This window comes from Nycticebus coucang, chromosome 10 (genome assembly GCF_027406575.1).
Source record: "Nycticebus coucang isolate mNycCou1 chromosome 10, mNycCou1.pri, whole genome shotgun sequence".
Lineage (NCBI taxonomy): Eukaryota > Metazoa > Chordata > Mammalia > Primates > Lorisidae > Nycticebus > Nycticebus coucang.
In genome coordinates, this window is record NC_069789.1 from 116,159,033 (window position 1) to 116,182,906 (window position 23,874).

The 23,874-nt window shown below is 48.4% G+C and overlaps 2 protein-coding genes across 5 annotated transcripts; one reads left to right on the top strand and one right to left on the bottom strand.

Annotated features, from left to right (window-relative positions):
* Window positions 1-13,895: 13,895 nt before the first annotated feature.
* FGF21 (fibroblast growth factor 21) lies at window positions 13,896-15,976 on the bottom strand. The gene is made up of 3 exons (XM_053606486.1): window positions 15,090-15,976; window positions 14,869-14,972; window positions 13,896-14,284 (listed from the first exon to the last, which is right to left on the bottom strand). Exons 1-3 carry the CDS (start codon window positions 15,328-15,330, stop codon window positions 13,994-13,996), a joined length of 636 nt encoding a protein of 211 aa, XP_053462461.1. The 5' UTR covers window positions 15,331-15,976; the 3' UTR covers window positions 13,896-13,993.
* A 191-nt stretch (window positions 15,977-16,167) lies between these two features.
* On the top strand, window positions 16,168-23,650 carry FUT1 (fucosyltransferase 1 (H blood group)). 4 transcript variants are annotated; one of them, XM_053606468.1, is made up of 3 exons: window positions 16,169-17,427; window positions 18,028-18,124; window positions 18,476-19,579. In XM_053606468.1, the coding sequence occupies exon 3, from the start codon at window positions 18,478-18,480 to the stop codon at window positions 19,555-19,557; it is 1,080 nt and encodes a 359-aa protein (XP_053462443.1). In that variant the 5' UTR covers window positions 16,169-17,427; window positions 18,028-18,124; window positions 18,476-18,477; the 3' UTR covers window positions 19,558-19,579. The 4 variants fall into 4 exon arrangements, with proteins under 4 accessions (XP_053462444.1, XP_053462443.1, XP_053462441.1 ...); XM_053606466.1 differs by lacking the exon at window positions 16,169-17,427 and adding an exon at window positions 17,436-17,727 and having other exon boundaries at window positions 17,846-18,124; window positions 18,476-23,650; XM_053606469.1 differs by lacking the exon at window positions 18,028-18,124 and having other exon boundaries at window positions 16,168-17,427.
* The last annotated feature ends 224 nt before the right edge of the window (window positions 23,651-23,874 follow it).

The following is a 23,874-nucleotide window of genomic DNA, read 5'->3' on the forward strand; positions in this document are numbered from 1 at the left end:
ACCAGCCTGAGCAAAAAGTGAGACCCTGTCTCTAGTAAAAATAGAAAAACTTAAGCAAGAGGATCGCATAAGCCCAAGAGTTGGAGGTTGCTGTGAGCTATGATGCCATAGCACTCTACCTCAGGTGACAGCTTAAGAGTCTGTCTGAAAAAAAAATAGCAACAACAACAACAACTCACTGTAATCATTCTTCTCTGGCAATTCTACAATCTACAGTTATTTTGAAATGGATTGAGGTGAGGCTTCATAGCCCAGTTGCTCATATTTACTGCCATATGTTATGGGCCTGGTTTCCTCATGTTTTGTATTCTATGACATGGGATTATTAACTCATTCAAGAACAATTTTTGTGGCAAGACCCTTAGTCTCTAGGCCTTCGAGACCTGTCAATGGATTATGCATGACCTAATTAAATATTAAACAATAAATATGTTTTAAAAAGGAACAACTTCTAGAAACCTGAGCTGAGCAAAGTTTCTTTGCTTCAACCAGAAGCCCTAGGAGGTGCCTCAGCCACACAGTTGGATTCAAACCCCGAGTCCACAGAAGGTGGGTCTGGTGATTACACATTATTCAATGGAGAATCATTTTTTCTTTGTACAATACAGAGGCCGAACAGGAACAACAAGATCTTGATTCCTTTGTGTGTGTGTGTGTGTGTATGTGTAGGTACGTGTTTTTTTTCCCCCACTGTGGTAAGAAGCACATAACCTAACATTTCCCATATGAACCATTTTTAAGTGCCTGGATTGGTACAAACTACATGTCTCCATTAATCGAAACAGATGTTCCTCTGTCCTCCTTGGCCTTGACATTTTTGTTTGTTCGTTTTTTTTTTTGTTTTTTTTTTGCAGTTTTTGGCCGGGGCTGGATTTGAACCCGCCACCTCCGGCATATGGGGTCGGTGCCCTACTCCTTTGAGCCACAGGTGCCGCCCAGCCTTGACATTTTTGAAGAGTCCAGTTATTTGCAGAAGGTCCTCAATTTGATGGATCCTGATGATTAGCTTCTGGCTAGGTATCCAGGTTTTCTGAATCTTCTCAAATCCCTCTCTTTTTTCCTCTCCATCCCCACAGCAACCAGGATAGCAAAACCAAAAGCTCCCACATAACATCTTCCACAAAACCAGCTGACAAAGTCTCCCCACCAGCCCAGGAATGTAAGTGGGTAGTTTCAAATCACTGACAGCCAAGAGAAGAGAAGCTACATGGGAGAAAAGGGAACTCACAAAAGAACGGTGGAAATGGGAACTTTCCCCCAAGTTATCACACCTACAGGAAGGGCCCCCCTCAGAGCAAAGGATTTGAGAACATCCAGGGAGTCTTGGGGGCCCCCCATTAGCAGGTGAATTGGGGGGCTGTGGACAGGTGGAAAGATGCTGAGATGCTCTAGGTCCCCAGGGATCTTGGAAATGCTCACTCTATGCAATCTCCGTTCTGTAAGGGCAAATCTCCACCTGGTGAAAATTAATAGAGGCAAAGCCCAAATTGATTTTGGCAGGAACTCTGGGGGTAAAGGAGAGAGAATTTTCCAGGAATAGGGTGGGGAGGAAACAGAGCTCAGTCTTGCTCCTAAGTATTGTAGAGGCAGTTGTGCTGAGAGGTTGTATTTTTAATATATTCCTGTGCAGAGACAGCAAGGGGTGAACCCTAGGGACTGTAAGGCTTGGCAAGCCATCCTGGCCTGCCCCAAACCCAACCATGGAGCTTCTTCCTCAAGGAACAGCTGTCTTAAATACAAGTAAGAGGAGTGTGGCAAACTATGTATAGAGGGAGGTGTGCAGTGGCTTGGCATCCCCTCAAACCCATGAGTAGGACCTTATTTGGAAATAAGGGGTTTTGTTGTTGTTGTTTGTTTTTTTGTGTGTGTGTGACAGTCTCACTTTGTCGCCCTTGGTACAATGCTGTGGTGTCACAGCTCACAGCAACCTCCAGTTCTTGAGCTTAGGCCATTCTCTTGCCTCGGCCTCCCAAGTAGCTGGGACCACAAGCGCCCACCACGCCCGGCTATTTTTATTTTTGTTGCAGTTTGGCCAGAGCCACGTTTAAACCTGCCACCCTTGGTATATGGGGCTGGCGCTCTACCTACTGAGCCATAGGCGCTGCCTCAATAAGGTTTTTTTTTTTTTTAATACAGAGTCTCCCCCTGTTGTCACATCATCATAGCTCAAAGCAAATGTAAACTACTGGGCTCAAGTAATCCTCCTGTGTCAGCCTCCTAAGCACCTGGGACTACAGGTGCCCGCCACCATATCCAGCTAGTTCTTCTATTTTTAGTAGAGACGGGGTCTCTCTTGCTCAGGCTGGTCTCCAACTCCTGAGCTCTAGGGATTCTTTACCAGAGTGTTGGAATTACAGGCATGAGCCACCACGCCCAATTTTATCGTTACTTTTTAAACTGGGCCTACTTCACTAATTAGTGCTAGGTTCCCTTGAAGCCAAGCCTTTATTGTAGATATCAGTATGATCTGGGGCTACTCAAAAATAATTCTCTGCCTTCTGTTCATCAGAGTACTTTTGCCACTGTTTGGAGAAAATCATTGAAAAAAAGAATAAGATAATTAAATTAGATTTTCTAAAAGAATGTAATTTTAACAGATAGAATTTAGACATATCTAAGTGGTTATATACCCGATTGCAACAATCATCCAGTACTACCATGCCTGGCTAATTTGTGGCCAGTGCCTGTAGTCTCAGCTACTCAGGAGGCTGAGGCAAGAGGATTGCTCAAGGGCGGCGCCTGTGACTCAGTTGGTAAGGTGCCGGCACCATATACCGAGGGTGACGGGTTCAAACCCAGCCCCGGCCAAACTGCAACCAAAAAATAGCCGGGCGTTGTGGCGGGCGCCTGTAGTTCCAGCTGCTTGGGAGGCTGAGGCAAGAGAATCGCTTAAGCCCAGGAGTTGGAGGTTGCTGTGAGCTGTGTGAGGCCACGGCACTCTACCGAGGACCATAAAGTGAGGCTTTTCTGTCTCTACGAAAAAAAAAAAAAAGAGGATTGCTCAAGCCTAAGAGTTTGAGGTTGCTGTCAGCTATGACGACGCCATGGCATTCTAGCCTGGGCGACAGAGTGAGACTTTTTCTCAAAGAAAAAAAAAAAAGGATAGATTACCTACATAAGTATGGTGGGAAAAACCCAGTACAGTTGTGAGAGGTATATTATTCATTTAACTTGTAGCCTTTGTTTCTCTCTGCATCCATGGCTTTAGAGTCTCTCAATTAAGATATTCTCGTTAATGAATCTCCTACTTTAGGAGTTGTTCTCATTGATGAATCTCCAATACCACATTTAAAGACCCTTCTGTTTCCAGGATGACTAATTGCCTGTGACCTAGGGAAGATGGACTTACAGAATCCCCCAAAATTAGTATTTCAAAAATAGGAAATAAAAAATGCTTAACTTTTTCTTACCATAATAAATAATGGGGAAGTGACAAAAGAATTCAAAGATTCTATTTCAAAGATTCTTTTGAATGTCTCAAGCTATTTTTCTGTGTCTGTTTATTATCTTTGGCTGGGTGATATTTTCTTAAAAATATTAAATCAACAAAGCTAACAGTAATATATAAAATCTTTGTGACTCCGCCAAACTTCTGCCACCAGCAGGAGATTTCCATGTTTTGAAATGTCTAATCAATCAGTTTCCAATCTGCGATGTGTTCTCTATAACCCATTTTCTTTTCCTCCTAGGCACATGACTAGTCTACCTTTTTCATCCTCCATTGATGCTAATTGTGGCCTCATGACTAAATTTTAACTATAGAATGCAGGAAGAAATGTGTCCCTTCTCTAAGACTGTCTCATTAAAAAATCAAAAAGCAAAACAAACAAACAAACAAATAAACAAAACAAAACAAAACCTCCCCACAATTCTACTTGTGTCTTTCTCCCTCTTGTGACTGACTGGAGAGGACTGAGAGAAGGGAACAAGAAAGAAAATGCTGTGGTCCATGGATGGTGAATGCTAGGCCATCTGGAAAGGAAACTCTACACTGGACTGTGAAGTTAGAGAAAAGTAAACCTCAATTGTTTGGATGCATTACACATTTGGGGGTTTGTTTGTAATGTCGTAAGCACTTAGGGAATGGTACAGGTGGAAGATAGGAAATCCAGTTTTGATGTCTGCTGTCCAGATCCTGCACCTTGTTGTGAGCCAGTGACCCTGAAGAGTGACAGGAGCCCATATCCTGCTTAGAACTGTGTCCAGAAACAATTAAAGTTGTTTTATTTTTAAAAAATCTTTTATCATGTACTTTGTTTACACTTATTGGTAATGAACTTTGTAAATCAGGGGTCTGAATGAATTCACTTGTCAACTTTTTTTTGAATGACTGTTGAAATTTTTGATGTTTTTATGTATTAATAAGAAAAGGGCTGCCATCTGAAAAAAAAAAAAGGATAAAGAAAAAAAAGAAAGAAATGATGTTAGGTATAGAAATTGTTTTGAATTCCATATGATTCTTTTGTCTTCCATGATTTCCATTTTCTTTTTTGAAGTCACTAGTCTTGCCTATTTTAGGTCATTTATGTCTATACCCATATCTATGACTTTATCTCCACTCCTTTCTTACTCTGATCTTATCTCCATTCCTTTCTTTTTTCTTTTCTTTTTTTTTTTTTTTGAGACAGAGTCTTACTCTGTCATCCAGGCTAGAGTGCTATGATGTCATAGCTCACAGCAAAATCAAACTCGTGGGCTCAAGCAATCCTCCTGCCTCAGCTTCCTCAGTAGCTGGGACTATAGGCACCTACCATGACACCTGGCTATTGTAGAGATGGAGTTTCACTCTTGCTCAGGCTAGTTTCAAACTGCTGAGCTCAACAATCCACCCATCTCAGCCTCCCAGAGTGCTGGAATTATAGGTATGAGCCACCATCCCTGGCCTTCTCCATTCCTTTCTAACTCTTTTTCCTTCTTTAAAAATGAAGCCATACTGGCTGAGTGCAATAGCTCACATCTGTAATCCTAGCACTCTGGAAGGCCAAGGTAGTGGATCACTTGAGCTCAGTTCAAGACCACCCTGAGCAATAGTGAGACCGTGTCTCTACTAAAAATAGAAAAACTGGCTCAGTTGGGTGCGCCTGTGGCTCAGTGAGTAGGGCACCAGCCCCATATACCAAGGATGGCGGGTTCAAACCCAGCCCCAGCCAAACTGCAACAAAAAAATAGCCAGGCATTGTGGCAGGCACCTGTAGTCCCAGCTACTTGGGAGGCTGAGGCAAGAGAATAGCTTAAGCCCAAGTGTTTGAGATTGCTGTGAACTGTGATACCACAGCACTCTACCCAGGGCGACATAGTGAGACTCTGTCTCAAAAAAATGAAAAAGGAAGAAAGAAAAAGAAAATAGCCAGGTGTTGGCTATTTGGAAGGCTGAGGCAAGAGAATCGCTTAACCCCAAGAGTTTGAGGTTGCTGTGAGCTGTGACATCATGGCACTCTACTGAGGGCAATATAGTGAGACTCTGTCTCAAAATAAATAAATAAATTAATTAATTAATTAATTACTCAATACTAATTTGAAACTAGTAGATGAACAACCACAGACCCATATGAGAGAAAAACAAGAGATTGACAGTTTTCACTTTCTGTCTGTTGAAGCCCAGCTGTCAAGTGGCCCTGTGGAGAGGTCCATTCAGAGAGGAGCTAAAGCTTCTGGTCTACATCCATGGCATAGCTTTGAGCCACCATCCAATACCAACTTGTTGGCCATATGAGTAAGTGAGCCATTTTGGAAGTGGATTCTCCAGTCCAGTCAAACTGCCCCCAACTAAAGCTTCAGGTTGCAGAGATGAGCCATTCTTGCTGATTGATTCATGAGAAATAGAAATGACTATTGTGGTATTAGGGTATTAAATTTTAAGGTAATGTATTATGTGGTAATATATAACTTAATTACCTCTTCTTTCTGTAATGGTTTTATTTTACATTAATGCTTTACTTAAGTTCCAACAGGTATTGGATCTCCTGTCTTAACAGATTTTCCCTAACAATTTTCTTTTTATTTATTTATTTTTTTCCCTAACAATTTTCTTTTTCTTTTTCTCTCTTCCTTTCTTTTTTTCTTTTGAGACAGAGTCTCACTTTTTTGCCCTTGGTAGAGTGTCATGGCCTCATAGCTCATAGCAACCTCACACTCTTGGGCTCAAGCAATTCTCTTGCCTTAGCCTCCCAAGTAGCTGGGACTACAGGCACCTGCCACAATGCCTGGCTAGGCTATTTTTAGAGATAGGGTCTTGCTCTGGCTCAGGCTGGTCTGGAACCTGTGAGCTCAGGCAATCTACCTGCCTCAGCCTCCCAGAGTGTTAGGATTACAGGCGTGAGCCACCGCATCTGGCTTACCTAACCATTTTCTTACAAATGAGTTCACTTACTTTATAAAGTTTTTGGAATATATGATATGATTGCTCTAAATTCTTATCCTCGTTTTCTTTTCTCTTCTTCTTCTTCTTTTTTTTTTTTTTTGGAGCCAGAGTCTTACTCTGTCAACCTGGGTAGAGTGTCATGGCATCAGCCGAGATCACAGAAACCTCTAACTCGTGATCTCAAGAGGTCCTCTTGCCTCAGCCTAGCTGGGACTTTAGACACCCACAACAGTGCCTGGCTAATTTTTCTTTTCTTTTTCTTTCTTTCTTTCTTTCTTTCTTTCTTTTTTTTTTTTTTTTGTTGTTTGTTTTTGAGACAGAGTTTCACTCTGTCACATTGGGTAGAGCGTCATGGCATCGTAGCTCATAGCAACCTCAAACTTTTGAGATTGAGCAAGCCTCTTGCCTCAGCCTCCTGAGTAGCTAGGACTACAAGTGCCTGCCACACATCTGGCTAGTTTTTCTATTTTTAGAAGAGATGGGGTCTCACTCTTAGTCTCCCATCATGCTAGGATTACAGACATAAGCCACCATGCCAGGCCTCTTATCTTCTTTTTGATAACTTTCTTTTCTGATGAAAGATTCTTATTTGCCATTTTTCTTTCCTGTGTCTTTTCTCCTATTTTTTTCCTTTTAATCATATTTTTTGGCCAGGCTCTGTGGCTCATGATTATAATCCTAGCATTCTGGGAAGCTAAGGCCAGAGGATGCCTTGAGCTCAGGAGTTCAGAGACCAGCCTGAGCAAGAGTATGACCCTCTCTCTACTAAAAATAGAAAAACTAGCTGGGCATGGTGGTGCATGCCTGTAGTCTGAGCTACTCAGGAGGCTGAGGCAGGAAAATCACTTGAATCCAGGAGTTTGAGGCTTCTGTGAATTAAGATGAGGCTACAGCATTCTGGCCTGGGCAACAGAGTGAAACTATGTCTCAAAAAACGAATTACATATTTTGAACCTCATGTTGAATCCTTTTATACTAATAATTATATACTGAGTCATTGGCTGTGGGTCTCTGCTATGTCTTGAGCTGTTAGTCTGACATTGAGATGAATTTTTAAACATTATTAAAAATGTGTGGGGCTGGGTGGCACCTGTGGCTCAAGGAGTAGGGCGCTGGTCCCATATGCTGGGGGTGGTGGGTTCAAACCCACCCCCGGCCAAAAACCACAAAAAAAAAAAAAAATGTGTGGGGCAGCACCTTTGGCTCAGTGGGTAGGGTGCCAGCCCCATATACCGATGGTGGTGGGTTTGAACCCGGCCCTGGCTGAATTGCAACAAAAAATAGCCAGGTGTTGTGGCAGACACCTGTAGTCCCAGCTACTCGGGAGGCTGAGGCAAGAGAATCACCTAAGCCCAAGAGCTGGAGGTTGCCGTGAGCTGTGACACCACAGCACTCTACCAAGGGTGACAAAGTGAGACTCTGTCTCTAAAAAAAAAATGCGTGGGTCCCCATGACATCCTACTATACCCAAGTTTACCAGGATGTCTGGGTTGGAATGGGCTTGATGGGCTTCATTCTTTATAAAATCAGGAGTGCTGATAAAAGAAGTAAAAGTTTGAAAGCTCCAGTGCCTGCTCATAGTCATCACTATCCAGCTTTCCTTGCAGTCAGTCCACAGAGATGCCTGGAAGTCTAAGCAAACTGTATTAGGTGGCAACATGAACATCCCTGGACAGTCAAATAACTGCCATTTATTTAGTGGCATGAATGAATGGCATGAATGAGATGCATCACCAGAGAAAAAGAAACCAATTATATTTGAGCAAGATGAGTTCTTCCTGGAACTGCTCTTTGCATGACCTAGCGTTGTGTGTGAGTGACATATTTTAGCTTTTCTTTTTCCCCTGACGATAGAGATTAGCATCTTTCACGTTGCTCACAATACAGAATCTCAATCTTCCTTTGCTTCATTCATGGATTGCTTTCTACGCATATGATTTTTGGATGTGTCATTTAGCCCTATCTTTTCCATATCTTCATGGAGACAGACCTAGTCCAGGGAAGCTCATGACATCTACAAACATACATCAAAGAGGAATGGTTGGGTTTGTCCAACAGGATGTGTTTTGCCATCCGCTATAGACTTAATGTATCCCCTTTGAATTCACATATTAAAACCTGACCCCTCCGTGCTGTGATGGTACTTGGTAGTGGGACTTTGGGGAGATAATGAGTTCCTGAGGGTGGAGTCCTCATGAATGGAATTAGTGCCCTTCTTAGACCTTCTGAAGTCTCTTCTGCTATGTGAGGGCATAGTCAGAAGATAGCTGTAAATGAATAGGAAGTTCACAGACTAAGCCTGCTGGTGCCTTGCACTTGGACTTTGCAGGCTTCTGAATGACAAGAAATCAATTTCTGTTATTTATAAGCCACCCATTCTCTGGTGTTCTGTTTTAGCATTCTGAGTGAACTAAGATAATACCTTTCCTGGGCATTTTCTTTTTTTTTTTGTACAGACAGAGTCTCACTGTACCATCCTCGGGTAGAGTGCTATCACATCACACGGTTCACAGCAACCTCCAGCTCTTGGGCTTACGCGATTCTCTTGCCTCAGCCTCCCAAGCAGCTGGGACTACAGGTGCCCACCACAACACCCGGCTATTTTTTTGTTGCAGTTTGGCCAGGGCTGGGTTTGAACCCGCCACCCTCGGCTTATGGAGCCGGTGCCCTACTTACTGAGCCACAGGCACCACCCTTTGCTGGGCATTTTCCTGCATCTCGATTTAAACTCTTCTGAATTGGCATTCCCTGTCATATGGGATTTAAAGTGCTGCCTGATTTTGTCAAAGATGGAATTTCTCTTTCTGGCTTTTGGGATTCAAGTCATTCCCCAGAAGAAGTAGCTGCATGATCCTCATTCCTTGCATATTTATTTTTACCTTTAAAAACGATTTTTTAAAAGAATGTGGCCTGGTGACCAGGTGTGGTGGCTGTCGCCTACAATCCTAGCACTCTGGGAGGCAGAGGCAGGTGAACTGCCTGAGCCCAGGAGTTCAGAGACCAGCCTGAGAAAAAGAAAAACCCTGTCACTACTAAAAATAGAAAAACTAGCTAGGCCTCATGGCAGGCACCTGTAGTTCCAGCTATTTGGGAGGGTGAGGCAGGAGAAGTGCTTGAGCCCAGAAGTTAGAGGTTGCTGTAAGCTAGGCTGATACCATGGAACTCCAGCTGGGTGACAGAGCAATACTCTCTCTCCATAGAAAAGAAAGAAAAAAGGCCAGTTTCTTTCTTTTTTTTTTTTTTTTTTTTTAAAGACAGCGTTTCACTTTGTTGCCCTCAGTAGAGTGCTATGGCGTCACAGCTCACAGTAACCTCTTGGACTTAGGCGATTCTCTTGTCTCAGCCTCCCAAGAAGCTAGGACTACAGTTGCCTGCCACAATGCCTGGCTATTTTTTTGTTGCAGTTCGGCTGGGGCTGGGTTCAAACCTGCCATCTTCGGTATATGGGGCTGGCGCCCTACTCATGAGGCATAGGCACTGCCCAAAAGGCCAGTTTCTAATCAGGTACATGGTTCTCCTCAGCATTTCTGCAGGCTGGGTGGTTCTTGAGGTTTAGTGCCTCCTCCTACCCACTATTCCTCTTTTGCCTCTCTGAAGGCACCTGGCCACATGACCTTTCCAATTTACTTTGCTTTATCCTACCTGGTTTCTGGGGCCCTTCTCCCACATCCATGATGGACACAAAGAGAACTGCTCAGACCCTCCACCTGTACTCTTGCCAGATAAACCCTGGCTACTCCATGTTAGGAAGTTTGCTGCTCTGACACTGGGGCTGTTAGACAGGGAGAGGACAGTAACTAGACCCAACTAGACCTGAATGGTGGTGATGACTTGAAACCCAAAATCCTGTGGGAATCAGTGGGAATTTTTTTTTTTTTTTTTTTTTTGCATGTGGGAGGGTATCAAATGATTGGGAGAGAGTCTGATATTTGCTGGAAAATAGCATGAAGCCACTGCTCCCTGCACTGGGTTGAGTTGTGTTCCCCTTAAGATAAGTTAAGGTCTCAACACCAGGAACCTGTGAATGTGACTTTATTTGGAAAAAGGCTCTATGCAGATGTAATCAAGTTGAAGAGAGGTCACATTGGCTAAAGATAAGCCCTACTCCAATGACTGGTGTCCTTATAAGGGGGAAATTTTGCATATGCAGACAGACACAGAGACAAGGCCATATGAAGACGAAAGCTGAGGTTGGAGAGGTGCATGTACAGTCAAGGAGCACTGAGGATGGCCAGGAACACCACAGGCATAGAAGACATCTCCCCTAGCTCCTTCAGAGAATCCATAGCTACATTACACCTTGATTTTGGACTCCTAGCTCCAGATTTGTGACAGAACAAGTTTATGTTGCTTTAAGCCACACTGTTTGTGTTCTTTGTCATGGGAGCTCAAGGAAACTACCATTCCCCTGTTCTACTCTCCCACCAGTGAATGGCAACCACTAATCTTATTTCTGTCTCTGAATTCACCTCTTCTAAAGATTTTTTTTTAGACAGAGTCTTACTATGTCACTCTCGGTAGAGTGCTATGGCATCACAGCTCACAGCAACCTCAAACTCTTGGGCTTAAGTGATTCTCTTGCCTCAGCCTCCCAAGTAGCTGGGACCACAGGTGCCCACCACAATGCTTGGCTATTTTTTTTATTGCAGTTGTCATTGTTGTTTAGCTGGCCCAGGCCAGGTTTGAACCCATCAGCCTTAGTGCATGTGGCTGGCACCATAACCAGTGTGCTATGGGTGCCGAGCCCAGATTTTTAAAAACTTTATTCAAATTAATATGAGGGCACAATATTTAGGTCACATTGTTCTCACTTCCAGGGCAAAGTTCCATTTGTAGAAGAGCCCCTCACCCAGGGAGCGTGTTATACACCCTAACAATGTATGCAATAGGTAAGATCCTGCCTCATGCCCTCCCTCCCTCTGCCATATGTCCTCCCCCTTCCTGCTTCCCTCTACCCCCGAACTGGACTATAATAGTGTTTTATTGTTCTTAGGAACATGTAATTGTTTATATATTGATTTCATATTAATATGGAGTACATTGGATATTCATCTTTCCATTCTTGTGATACTTTACTAAGAAGAATGTATTTCAACTCCATCCAGGTAAATGTAAAAGTTGTAAAGTCTTGGTCAGCACCTGTGGCTCAAAGGAGTAGGGCACTGGCCCCATATGCTGGAGGTGGCGGGTTCAAACCCAGCCCTGGCCAAAAAATGCAAAATAAACAAAAAAAAGATATAAAGTCTCCATCCTTTTTTTTTTTTTTTTTTGAGACAGAGCCTCAAGCTGTCGCCCTGGGTAGCGTGCCGTGGCATCACAGCTCACAGCAACCTCTAACTCCTGGGCTTAAGCGATTCTCTTGCCTCAGCCTCCCAAGTAGCTGGGACTACAGGCACCTGCCACAGTGCTTGGCTATTTTTTGGTTGCAGCCATCATTGTTGTTTGGCAGGCCTGGGCTGGATTCGAACCCACCAGCTCAAGTGTATGTGGCTGGCGCCCTAGCCACTTGAGCCACAGGCACCGAGCCAGTTTCTATCCTTTTTAATGGCTGTATAATATTCCACGGTATAGCTATACTACTGTTAGTTGATCCATCCATAGGTTGCTTCCATGGCTTGGCTATTATGAATTGAGGGAGTTTTTTTTTTTTTTTTTTTTGAGACAGTCTTACTTTGTAGCCTTTGGTAGAGTGTCATGGTATCACAGCTCATAGCAACCTTAAACTCTTGGGCTCAAGTGATCCCCTTGCCTCAGCCTTCCGAGTAGCTGGGACTACAGGCGTCCACCATAACTCATGGTTATTTTTAGAGATGAGGTCTGGCTCTGGCTCAAGCTGGTCCAGAACCTGTGAGCTCAGGCAATCCACCTGCCTTGGCTTCCCAGAGTGCTAGGATTACAGCTAGGTCCTCTTACTCAGAATATTTTATTCAATAGCCCCAGGGTCCAGAATGTGTTTCTCAAACACATTCCTAGGTGATACTGATGATATCAAGGCCACACTTTGAGAACCATCACCCTCTAGCATAAAAAGAGGTTCTAGGATGTCAGCTACACCCAACCTCTGTAGACCATTTGGGGTCCAAACTTCAGTCAACCAAGGAGCAAACTAGAGCCACTTCCAGCCCCTGCAGCTAACACTTGAGTCTGGAATCTTTACCAATAAATTCAGCTCAACTGAACATTAAATTGCTTCCAATTTGGTCCCTGTGTTCTCCACAACTAGCTGCCAGGATCCCTGCTCAGACTAACTCCCCAATTTTGGTCAATATGAATGGGCAATTTCTTTCTTTCTTGTTTTTTTTTTTTAGAGACAGAGTCTCACTTTATCACCCTCAGTAGAGTGCTGTGGCGTCACAGCTCACAGCAACCTCCAACTCCTGGGCTTAAGTGATTTTCTTGCCTCAGCCTCCCAAGTAGCTGGGACTACAGGTGCCCACCACAATGCCTGGCTATTTTTTGTTGCAGTTGTCATTGTTATTTAGCTGGTCCAGGCTGGGTTCGAACCCACCAACTTCAGTGTATGTGGCTGGCGCCATAACTTCTGTGCTACAGGTGCCAAGCCTAATTTTTTTTTTTTTTTTTTTTTTTGCAGTTTTTGGCTGGGGCTGCGTTTGAACCCGCCACTTCTGGTATATGAGGCTGGCACCCTACTCCTTTGAGCCACAGGTGCTGCCCCTAATTATTATTTTTTAATGAAGACAGAGTCTCACTCTGTCACCTGGGTTAGAGCACTGTAGTATCAGCCTAGCTCACAGCAACCTCAAACTCCTGCCTTAGCTTCTTGAGTAGCTAGGACTAACTATAGGCACCTACCATAACACTCAGCTAATTTTTCTATCTTTAGTAGAGACGGGGAGTCGCTCTTGCTTAGGCTGGTCTCCAGGTCATGAGCTCAAGCAGCCCTCCACCCTTGGCCTCCCAGAGTGCTAGAATTATAGGTGTGAGCTCCTTTGCCTGGCCTTCAGTGTCGTTTATTTATTTATTTATTTATTGAAACAGAATTTCACTGTCACCTTGGATAGAGTGCCACGGCATCACAGCAACCTCAAACTTTTGGGCTCAAGCGATCCTCTTGCCTCAGCCTCCAGAGTAGCTGAGACTACAGTGCCTGCCACGATGCCTGGCTGGTTTTTCTGTTTTTAGAAGAGATGGGGTCTTTCTCTTGCTCTGGCTGGACTCAAACTCCTGAGCTCAGGCCATCCACTGGCCTTGGCCTCCCAGAGTGCTAGGATTATGGATATGAGGCACAACACCTGGCCTGCAGTGTCATTTTTTAAGTCTCCTGTTCTTGAGGTACCTCTGAGAAATAGTTCCACAGTGCTATCAGGAGGTTGGGGGTAGAAGTGGATAATAATTCCTGCCTGTGGAAGAGCAGGGATAGTCTTGGAGCCCCTGGGGACACCTCAGCAGAGCAGAAAACAAGCCCAGTGGGAAGCTAGAGCCTGAGGGTAATTGGAGGGCTGGGAGGACATGGGGAGACAGATCCCATTTGCTCCCTCAAACACTCACACACACTCACTCTGATCCTCCTCTCTAAGACTCTTTATTATCTCAAGTAAGAAAAATAAAAAAATAAATAAGATAAATAACCCAATAAATAAGGAGGAGACTCAATCACAAACAGCCTCAGCTTCAGGAAGCATAGCTGGGGCTTCGGCCCTGCGAAGGCCCCACCATACTCAGAGGGTCCGAGGAGCCCACATCGGGGGGCTCCAGGGCCGAGATCCCTGGCAGCTCTGGGGGTGCTGCAGGAGGGCCTGGCAGCGGCAGGAAGCGGGCTGGGCCCCGAGGGCCTGGGCCCCAGTATGGGGAATTGGCAGGAGGCAGGTGCAGTGGGAGGCCATAGGTCTCAGACCAGTAAACGTTGTATCCATCCTCAAGAAGCAGCTCCCGGAAACTGCAGGCCTTGGGGTCAAAGTAGAGCTAGGGAACAAAGAACAAGGATCAGAGACCCTCGACTTCTCCATGCTGTCCTGCCTTAGACCCTTAGGGCTGGGCTCCCAGCCCCTCCTGCATGAAACAAAATACTGAAAAGCAGGTTTCATCCTTCACCCAAGGGCAGTTCTGCAGTGCCACCTCCCTGTCCTGACTTCACAGAGCAGCACATTCCAGAGCAGGGACCAGTCAGTGCTCTCTAAGGCCAGGCCGGGGGTCTGGCTACCACCCAAGGTCCTGATCACTTTACTGGGCATGGCTTTGGTGAGTGTCCCTGTGGCCAGCATGTGGTCAGGAGCAGAGGTTACAGAGTCACGAGACTTGGGCTCTCAGGCCACTCTGCCATCCACACATTGTATGACTGGAGGTCAGTGGTGTCCCTGCCTAGGCCTCAGTTTCCTCATTTCACAAGCATCGATAACAACAGAGCCAATCTCTGGAGGTGCAGCAAGGATGGGCACGCAGAGAGCGTGGAACCCACTCTGGCTCCAGCGAATGTGCAAGACATGGAGTCCTGGATTGTCAAGATGATACCAGGACATGTGGTGGGCAAAGAGCGTCAGGAAGCTCACCGATCCATACAGACCCCCATCTGGCCTCTGGCACAGGAACCTGGATGTCTTGACTCCCAAGATTTGAATGACTCCTGGCTTTAAGGCTTTCAGCTCCAAGAGACCTAAGGGGAGAAAGTGGTAAATCCCTAGGAGGACCTTCTTTTTCCATTTGTCCCAGACCCAGGGACCATGGCCCCCAGCTCTCCCGCTTCAGGACCAGGCCTTGCCCCTACACTCACTTTCAGGGCTCCGTTGTGCAGCCCCCACCACTGTGCCATCTGCCCTGATCTCCAGGTGGGCTTCTGTCTCCTGGGCATCATCTGTGTAGAGGTACCGCTGCCGGACTTGGCCACCAAACTGGAGTAGGGGGCTGGAGTCAGGGATAGGGTGTGCCTGGCAGGCTCCCAACAGAAGTACAGCCAGCAGGGGAAACCATGGTCCTGGGTGCTCGAACCCAGTCCTGGCCTTGTCCCAGCCCATCTATGGTTCAGTCCTCAGGCGAGCTCAGGGGTGTGAGGCTGGAGAAGTTGAAGGGTGTAGAGTTCCTTCCAGATTCTGGCTGTCCCAGAGAGCAGATTCACAGACTGCTGCTCAGGTAGCTTGAATGCCTGGGTCCTCTTGCTCGTGGATCCCCAGCTGGCAGGACACCCAGGCCTCTTGGGAGAGATGCAGAAGCTCCAGAATTTATACCCAGACAGGCCCGCCCCGTCACCCTCCCAATGCCTGACTCATGATATTTGACCCACTTGGCGGGAGCCAGAATTCCACCGTGGCCAGGGCAGCCTGGACGCATGATGCAATCTGGGGGTCCTTCAAGTTGGGGGCCTGGACTCTTGGGTCTAAGGGATGAGGGAGATGAGAGCCTGATTAACTGGGACCCAGGCAAAAGGGGCCTGGGTGGAGATCCCCGGGTCTCAGGGAAGATGTTGGGTCTCAAAATGCCAGGGCTGAGGGAGGAGGGGCTGGGGGCCTGGACTCCTGGGTCTGAAGGAGAGGCTGGGGGCCTGAATCCCTGGGTCTGAGGGAGGAGGGGCTGGGACCCTGGACCCTGTCTGAGGGAAGAGGGGTTGGGGGCCCAAAACCCTAGGTGTTAGGGATGAGGGAATCAAGGGCCTGGACCCTTGGGTGTGAAGGAGGAGGGCCTAGGGACCTGGATCCTGTGCCTGAGGGAGGGGGGGCTGGGGGCCGAAACCCAGGGTGTGAGGGATGAGGGGGTCTGGGGCCTGGACCCCTGGGTCTGAGGGAGAATATTGGCGGGGGGGGGGTGTCCTGGAACCTGTGTGTCTGAGGGAAGAGGGGCTGAGGGCCAGGATGCCTATGTCTGAAGTGGGAGTCAGGGACCAGGACCCCTGGGTCTGAGGGAGGAGGGGCTGGGAGCCTGGACAATTATCTGCTTGGTTGGCTAATGCAGATTGTGGGACAGAAGTGGAATTTCTGTGACCAATCTAAGTGTTTAGGTGTGGGGGTGGGGAGGGCAGTAGTCTGCCACAGGGGTTCTTTGATTTTCTGGAAAGCAGCAATTGCTGCATGAACAAAGTGTCCTTAGCAGGGAGACAAGTGTCCTGTCTTGGAAGCCTCCCACCTGGCAGTGAGCCAATCTCAACCTCACCAACCCTTACTCAGATGCTCAGACCCCAAGCATCCCAACCTCCTCCTCCTCCCTGATGCAATCCTGGTGTTTCTTTCACCAGAGAAACTATCTCAGGCCCAGACAGGTGCTCCCAAAATAGACTGGGGGGAGGGGTGGGTGAAATTCTCTCACTGCAGTTGGCAGCCCAGCCAGGCTCCGGGAGGAGGGGAGTGAGACCCAGAGGGAAGTGGGGTTGGTTAATTTGTTGGCACCCCACTAGACCTGCAGGGCTGAGGAAGGAGGGGTTGGGGGCCTGGACCCCTGGATCTGAGGAGGAAGGAGGCCTGGACCCCTGGGTCTGAGGAGGAGGGGCAGGGTGCTGTGAGTTCTCAATCTAGAGAAATGATGATCAAATCTCTGGAAAATCAGTTGAAATTCCTGAGTCTTTCCAGGACTTAACTGAATGGAAGGGACAGACTGCTCAGGTGGGCCTGGAGGGGGCCTCTGAATTAGGCTTTTGTTCTCGGCACTGCCTACCCCAGCCTCTGCGGGAGGCAGGCAGGGTAGACAAACTCTCTGGTTTTCAGCGTTCAACCCTAGAATATCCACGAAGCATGGCCTGGGGGCCCAGGGCCTAGATTTGAGCGTGGACGGTGTGGGGATGGGAGATCGGAGTCGCCGGCGGGCGCGAGGCATCTCCAGGCTGGGGTTTTCGCGCTGCTGCCGGACAGCAGGAGGAGACTCCCCATCCACTCCTGAGCAGCCAGGTTCTCCATCCTCCCGGGAGGACGCTTGCAGAGGGCTAGGGAATCTAACGTCTCAGCTCTCGGCGGGAGCAGGTGCGGGGCCTCCCACCTGCTGGGGCGGGGTCTGCGCACCCAGGAGCCGCCGGCCGCGGCTTAGCCCCACCCGGAGCGGGAGAGGGCCATGGAGCCGGACTCCACGCGCGAGGATGCAGCGGCCGCTGCTGTGAGGCCAGTAGGCTGCCCCAGGAGAAGCCGACGGCGGTAAGGAGGAGGCTGGAGCTCGGTCCCCACCTGAGGATGAGGCAGGGGGTCACCACCCTAGCCCTGGGCGCTCGGCTTGGCGCCAGGTACGCGGCTGGGCTCCGCCCCGCTGTACCTGCCCAGCCCCGGAGGGCGGGGGCCGCCAAATTTCGCCCCTCCCCGCACCCTGGGAGCCAGTCCGGGGAGGCGGCGCGGAAGGGAGGGCTGCGGGCCAGACGAGCTGCGTGAGGGGTTCCGGGGACTGCCGGATGTGGGCTGCTTTTGGGGACGGCGCCCTCTGGCCACCTCCAAGGAGCTCAGGTGAGTGGGAGCTGCAGATGGCTGAGACCCGGCAACTCCCTGGAGGTGCACCTTGCCCTCATCCCACGAAGGCCCCAGGAGTCTCCGCCGCTTCCCAGCTTTTTTTTTTTTTTTGCAGTTTTGGCCGGGGCCGGGCTTGAACCCGCTACCCCCGGCATATGGGGCCGGCGCCCTAATCCTTGAGCCACAGGCGCCGCCCCCGCCTCCCAGCTTTTGCTGCTCCAGGCACCATCATCCCTTATCAGTCGGGCCAGCCTTCCTCACATGTTCTACTCAAACGGGCACTTCCTATGTTCTCAGGGGTCTGCCTTTCACAGAGGTCCTGCTGAGAACCGGGTGGGTGGAATAGAGTTCTATTTTATTGCACCTTACATATTGGGAGAGGAGATTCCCAGAGGTGAGGGGAAGGTGCTGGAACTTGGGCACTGGCTATTTTCGAAACCACCACTGCTCACCTCTTTCATCCCCGTCACCATCCCCTGAGATTCCAAACCTCCATCCTCAAACCTGGGATTCAGGCTCCCAGCCTTCTCTATCTCAGCCCCAGGGGCCCAAACCTGTGGGCTTATTCCTGCGGGGCTGAGGGGGAAGGGGTTGGGGACTGGGACCCCGGGACTGAGGGTGGAAGGGCAGGGGTCTGGACCCTGGATCTGAGGGAGGAACTGAGTTGTTCTGGGCCCCAGGGCTCTCCTCCCTGACATCTTCTCAGGCTCTGAGTATAGGCTAACTTCCCTTTCCTCCCTTGCAGCCATGTGGCTGGCCAGACACCGGCAGCTCTGTCTGGCCTTCCTGCTAGTCTGTGTCCTCTCAGCAATTTCGTTCCTCCATTTCTATCAAGACATCTTTCGACATGTCCTAGACCTGTCCATTCTGTGTCCAGACCGCCACCTGATGACAGCTCCAGTGGCCATCTTCTGCTTGCAAGGTACACCACTGGACCCTGACACCTCCACTTCCTGTCCCCAGCAACCTGCTTCCCTTTCAGGAACCTGGACTATCTACCCAGACGGCCGGTTTGGTAACCAGATGGGGCAGTATGCCACCCTGCTTGCCCTAGCCCAGCTCAATGGCCGCCCAGCCTTCATCCTGCCGGCCATGCATGCCACCCTGGCTCCTGTGTTCCGTATCACCCTGCCTGTGCTATCACCAGAAGTGGACAGCCACACACCTTGGCAGGAGCTGCAGCTGCATGACTGGATGTCAGAGGAGTATGCCCACTTGAGTGATCCCTTCCTGAAGCTTTCTGGCTTCCCCTGCTCTTGGACTTTCTTCCACCATCTCCGAGAACAGATCCGCAGGGAGTTCACCCTGCACGACCACCTTCGGGAAAAGGCTCAGAGTTTACTGAGTCAGCTCCATCTGGGCCTCACTGGGGACCGGCCGAGAACCTTCGTGGGTGTCCACGTGCGCCGTGGGGACTATCTGCAGGTTATGCCCCAGCGCTGGAGGGGTGTGGTGGGTGACCAAGCCTACCTCCAGCAGGCCATGGACTGGTTCAGGGCACGGTATGAAGCCCCTATTTTTGTGGTCACTAGCAATGGCATGGAGTGGTGCCGGGAAAACATTGACACCTCCCGGGGTGATGTGTTCTTTGCTGGCAATGGGCAGGAAGGTGCACCAGGGCAGGACTTTGCATTGCTCACACAATGCAACCACACCATCATGACCATAGGCACCTTTGGCTTCTGGGCTGCCTACCTGGCAGGTGGAGATACTGTCTATCTGGCCAACTTCACCCTGCCAGACTCTGAGTTCCTGAAGATTTTTAAACCTGAGGCTGCCTTCCTGCCTGAATGGGTGGGCATTAATGCAGACTTGTCTCAACTGTAGACATTTGCAGGACCTTGAGAACCGGAAAAACATCCTAGAATAGCCTGAGCATTCCAGAGCCTCCAGAGGCCCAGCACCTTCTGGAGAAGTTTGTAGTGGTCTTGGGGCAGGTGGGTACCCATTTCCAGAGTGATTATCTAGTTGGGCAGACTAGGAGAGAAGGGGAAGCTTTCTGGAACTGCCTGAACATCCTAGATGCAGCAGAATATCTTTGCCTGATAGCTGACAATACCTGGAGAAGCTCTTGGCAGTTCTAGAAGCTACAGTGCCTACCTGCTCTTCCCAGCCCATATTTAGAATACTTCTAGATGGCAGCCCTCAGGAACAAGGAATCCTTCCTCCAGTGTCTTATCATCCTAATCTTTCTAGAAGAGGTGTTATTTCCTCCCTGGGTCCTCAGAAGCCTGAAGGAACTCATGGTGGGTATAGAGCAAGTACTAACCATCTCTTCTGTGTCACTGGAGTGATTTTAGGGGGAGATTTGTTTTAGAGAGGGCTAGATCTAACACCTGTGAAGAACCCTGCAGGACCCTATCAGAGGGGATGGGGTTCTGGAATTCCGGAAAACTTATGTAAAGAATCTAATGAATGTACAACCAGAAGCTCAACACCCCACCATTGCCAGGAAGATTGAGAGAAGACTCTTTAGCTGGCCAACATCTTGCTATGCTCATAGGCTCTGGAATAGCTGGGGTAGTTGGTGAGCAGAGTGGAACTCTAACTCCTCAGCCCCTAAGAATGTCTCAAGGACTTTTTTGGGAGGGGGAGGGAGGTAGTGGACAGGCAAGGATGTGGAAGTGGAGAGAGTGGTAGCTGCAGAAATGCTGCAGCTTCTGCAGCAGAACTTTTCAGAGATCCACAATTTTTTTTTTTTAAGCTGAAAAACTTCCTTTATTTTATTTTATTTTTTTTTAGAGACTGAGTCTCACTCTGTCACCTTCGGAAGAGTGCTGTGGCATCACAGCTCACAGCAACCTTAAACTCTTGGGCCCAAGCAATTCTCCTGCCTCAGCCTCCTAAGTAGCTGGGACTATAGGGGCTTGCCACAACACCCAGCTGTTTTTTTTTGTTGTTGTTGTTGCAGTTTGGCCTGGGCCAGGTTCGAACCCGCCACCCTCAGTATATGGGGCCGGCGCCCTACTCACTGAACCACAGGCACCACCCTAAGCTCAAAAACTTCCAAAGACAGAAACTACATATGTTAAATCCAAGTTCAGGTTGCCTCTCAGAATTAAGGAAACTGATCCTATGCAGGTGGGCTGCTGGGAGTCTGGGATCTGTTTCTTGGGAAGTCTGCAGGCATAAACATACCTTCATGGGCTTGCATAAAGCCGGGAGGCATTATGCTCCTTGCCAGCCATTGTCTGCTTCCAAACTCACAGAATCACTAAATGTGGCTTTGGCAGATCTGGGATAAGAGGATGCAGCCTCAAACCCAGGCAGGAGGACTGGGTCTGGCCAAGCAGGACAGAATTCTTTTTTTTTTTTTTTTTGTATAGACAGAGTTTCACTTTATCGCCCTTAGTAGAGTGCCATGGCATCACATTGTTCACAGCAACCTCCAGCTCTTGGGCTTAGGCGGTTCCCTTGCCTCAGCCTCCCGAGTACGAGTAGCTGGAACTACAGGCACCCGCCACAACGCCCTGCTATTTTTTTTGTTGCAGTTTGGTCGGGGGCGGGTTTGAACCTGCTACCCTGGGTATATGGGCCAGTGCCCTACCCACTGAGCCACAGGCACCGCCCAGGACAGAATTCTTGATGCAGATTGCAGGAACCCCTTGCTATCTGTGAAGGGTGAAGGAAGATACCTTTAATACAATCAAGTCTGATCATATCCCCCATCCACGCATCAAAGAACCCAAGTCTCTATTTTTTTGGAACGTTTCAAATGTACTTTATTTCTTCAATAATGCTATATTTTAATGAGTACACAGTGCTTTTACTTGACATCGATTATAAGTTGGTTCTGAAACAATTCAGTATTACACCAGCTGGGATGATTACTGATCTCTCCTCATTCCTTTGGGGTGACTCTGCCAACAGGGGACAGATTCCATTCTATTCCGATTTCTGTCACTGCATATGTCCATACAGCAATGCAGAAAGTTGCTCCACGAGCTAATACAGCACTACCATATTTATTATGAAAATCAGGTGTTCATTTCTGGTGGCCCTTGCCATTGTTTGCTGAATGTTTCGAACTTGGAGACTACTTAGTGCGTTCTTGGCCATCATGAAATTGAAAATGGAACTGCAGCATCTTCAGGTGCTGCTTTGGTGCAAATGGACTTCAGGTCCCAAGTCTCTATTCTTCTCAGGGAGTTTCAGGGCACTGTTCCCAACTCACCCACCACAGGTAGGAGAGTGGGAGGTGTGAATTAAAAGTCCACATCATCAACCCATCTCTGCAGCTTTTTTGGAGGTGTGTGCATGTGTGTGCGTATGTAAGAGGGAAAGCTGGGCAGCTTCCAAGGACTTTCATTATTTGTAATATCTTAGGGTGTTGTCCTTTCTCAGATCTGGCAGTCCCTTGTTGCTAGACTTGTGTGAGCTGTGGTCCCTGTTCTGGTTCCATTTCAACCACACAGAAAAGGAGACCCTCCAAGATCCAAATGTCTGAGCCCCTCTGGGACCCTCAGTATTAGCCCTCAGCCTTTTCTTCTTACAGGGGTCTCCGGGTCCAGATCCATAACCTGGGGAGAGAAGGTGGAGACGGGGGTGACTGACTAGTGTAAACCTTGAGCTACATTTCCCACAAAGCTAAGGGATTGGTGGCGCTAATCTGCTACGAAGAAAGAGCCCATTGGCCTTCTGGGAATCGTAGTCCTGGGGTTAAAACATCTGCTTCCCGCGTCTCTGGCTCCACGCCAGTTTCCAAAGGTCCGGGAGTCTTCTAGCCGAAAGCCTCGATCCTGGGGCCATGGGAAGGATGGAAGTTAAACGCCGGAAGCCGAGTGCCTGGCTCTGGTAGCCGGAGCACACAGGTGATTGTGCCCCTTCAGTAGGTACTGGGAAAGTTCTAGTGAATCTAGTCTGAAAAGGTGGCAACCTCTGTGACGTTTGAGGATGATGGGCGGAGCCTCCCTTTGTTGCAGTCCAATCCCACTCAGATTTGAGCTTCTGGGCGGGGCCAAGGAAAACCCCAGCGACTATCTCAGGAAATTAGGACCCTCACGCGGGAAGCTCTGGAAGAGGGAGGCTACTGGAGCTTTCTTGTAGCAAGGGGACCTTCCATGACTCAGACCACAGTGGAAAACTCTACTCCACGCAACCAACCCCAGTCTCGCCCCAAACAAAATCTGTAATTTTAGCCGTGGGAAAAATATTAGAGGACCCCAGCTTCCTCTTTAAAAGCTCTCGGAACCTGGACTGGGCTCCTCAACGAACCATAGTTGTGTGAGGGCGCCACATTAAGTTAGGGGTCAAGGTCCGGGAACAGTTGTTTAGGGTGCATGGCTATTCAGGGTGCACGGGCGCTCCTGTTTCCTAAGAAGGGTGTGCCCTGCAAATTGAGAGCCCATTAGTCTTGGGGAAGGGTATACAAGGGTGGCATGAAATCTGGCAAAAGTGTAGGGTCCCTAGATTTGGGGATTCCGGGTGTGTTTGGGTTTTGAGAGAGTTCTGAGTTTGATGATATCCCAATTGGCTCTGTATGGAATAGTTTATTTGGTTTGGACAATTGAGTTTTCAGTTTGAAGTGCAACAGGTTTTAGGAGCTGGGCTGGGGTGGGGGCGACGGGAATTCCTCTGTTTATATACTTAAGGTTTGAAGTTGGGAATCACATCAGTTTGGGGAACTGGCAATCCCATAGTTTGGAAAGGGGTGTGTGGGGTGCAGAGTTTCAGGTCCTAATTTGGGGACTGGCCAGTGCCTCTTTTTTAATGGTTTGCTTATTTCTCAGTTGGAATGCAACGAGGACTCCGAATTGGGAGTTACCTGGAGTGGGGATTCAGTTTTATACTTTGGAGGCATTTGATGAAGGATATATTTGGAGATTTCCTGAAGATCCTCATTAGTCATTTTGGGACCTGGTGGGTGGGGGGGTCTAGTGGGGCTGTCTGAGATGAGCTTTGGCTTCTCTTTGTTTAGAGTTCACCTGCTCTTGGTTTAGAGTGAGAGGACCCTTCCTGGTGGTCTTCAAGGACTGCGGCTCTGGTTGCAATGAGGCCAAATTTTGCCCTCCTGTTGGCAGCTCTGGCTGGCTGCCTGCTCTCTGCTGGGGCCTGTGTCATATGTAGCCCCTCCGTCCAGGAAGCCCTAAAGTCCTTGGAAAGAGATTACCTGCCTGGCCACCTGGATGTCCGTCTTCGCAAATC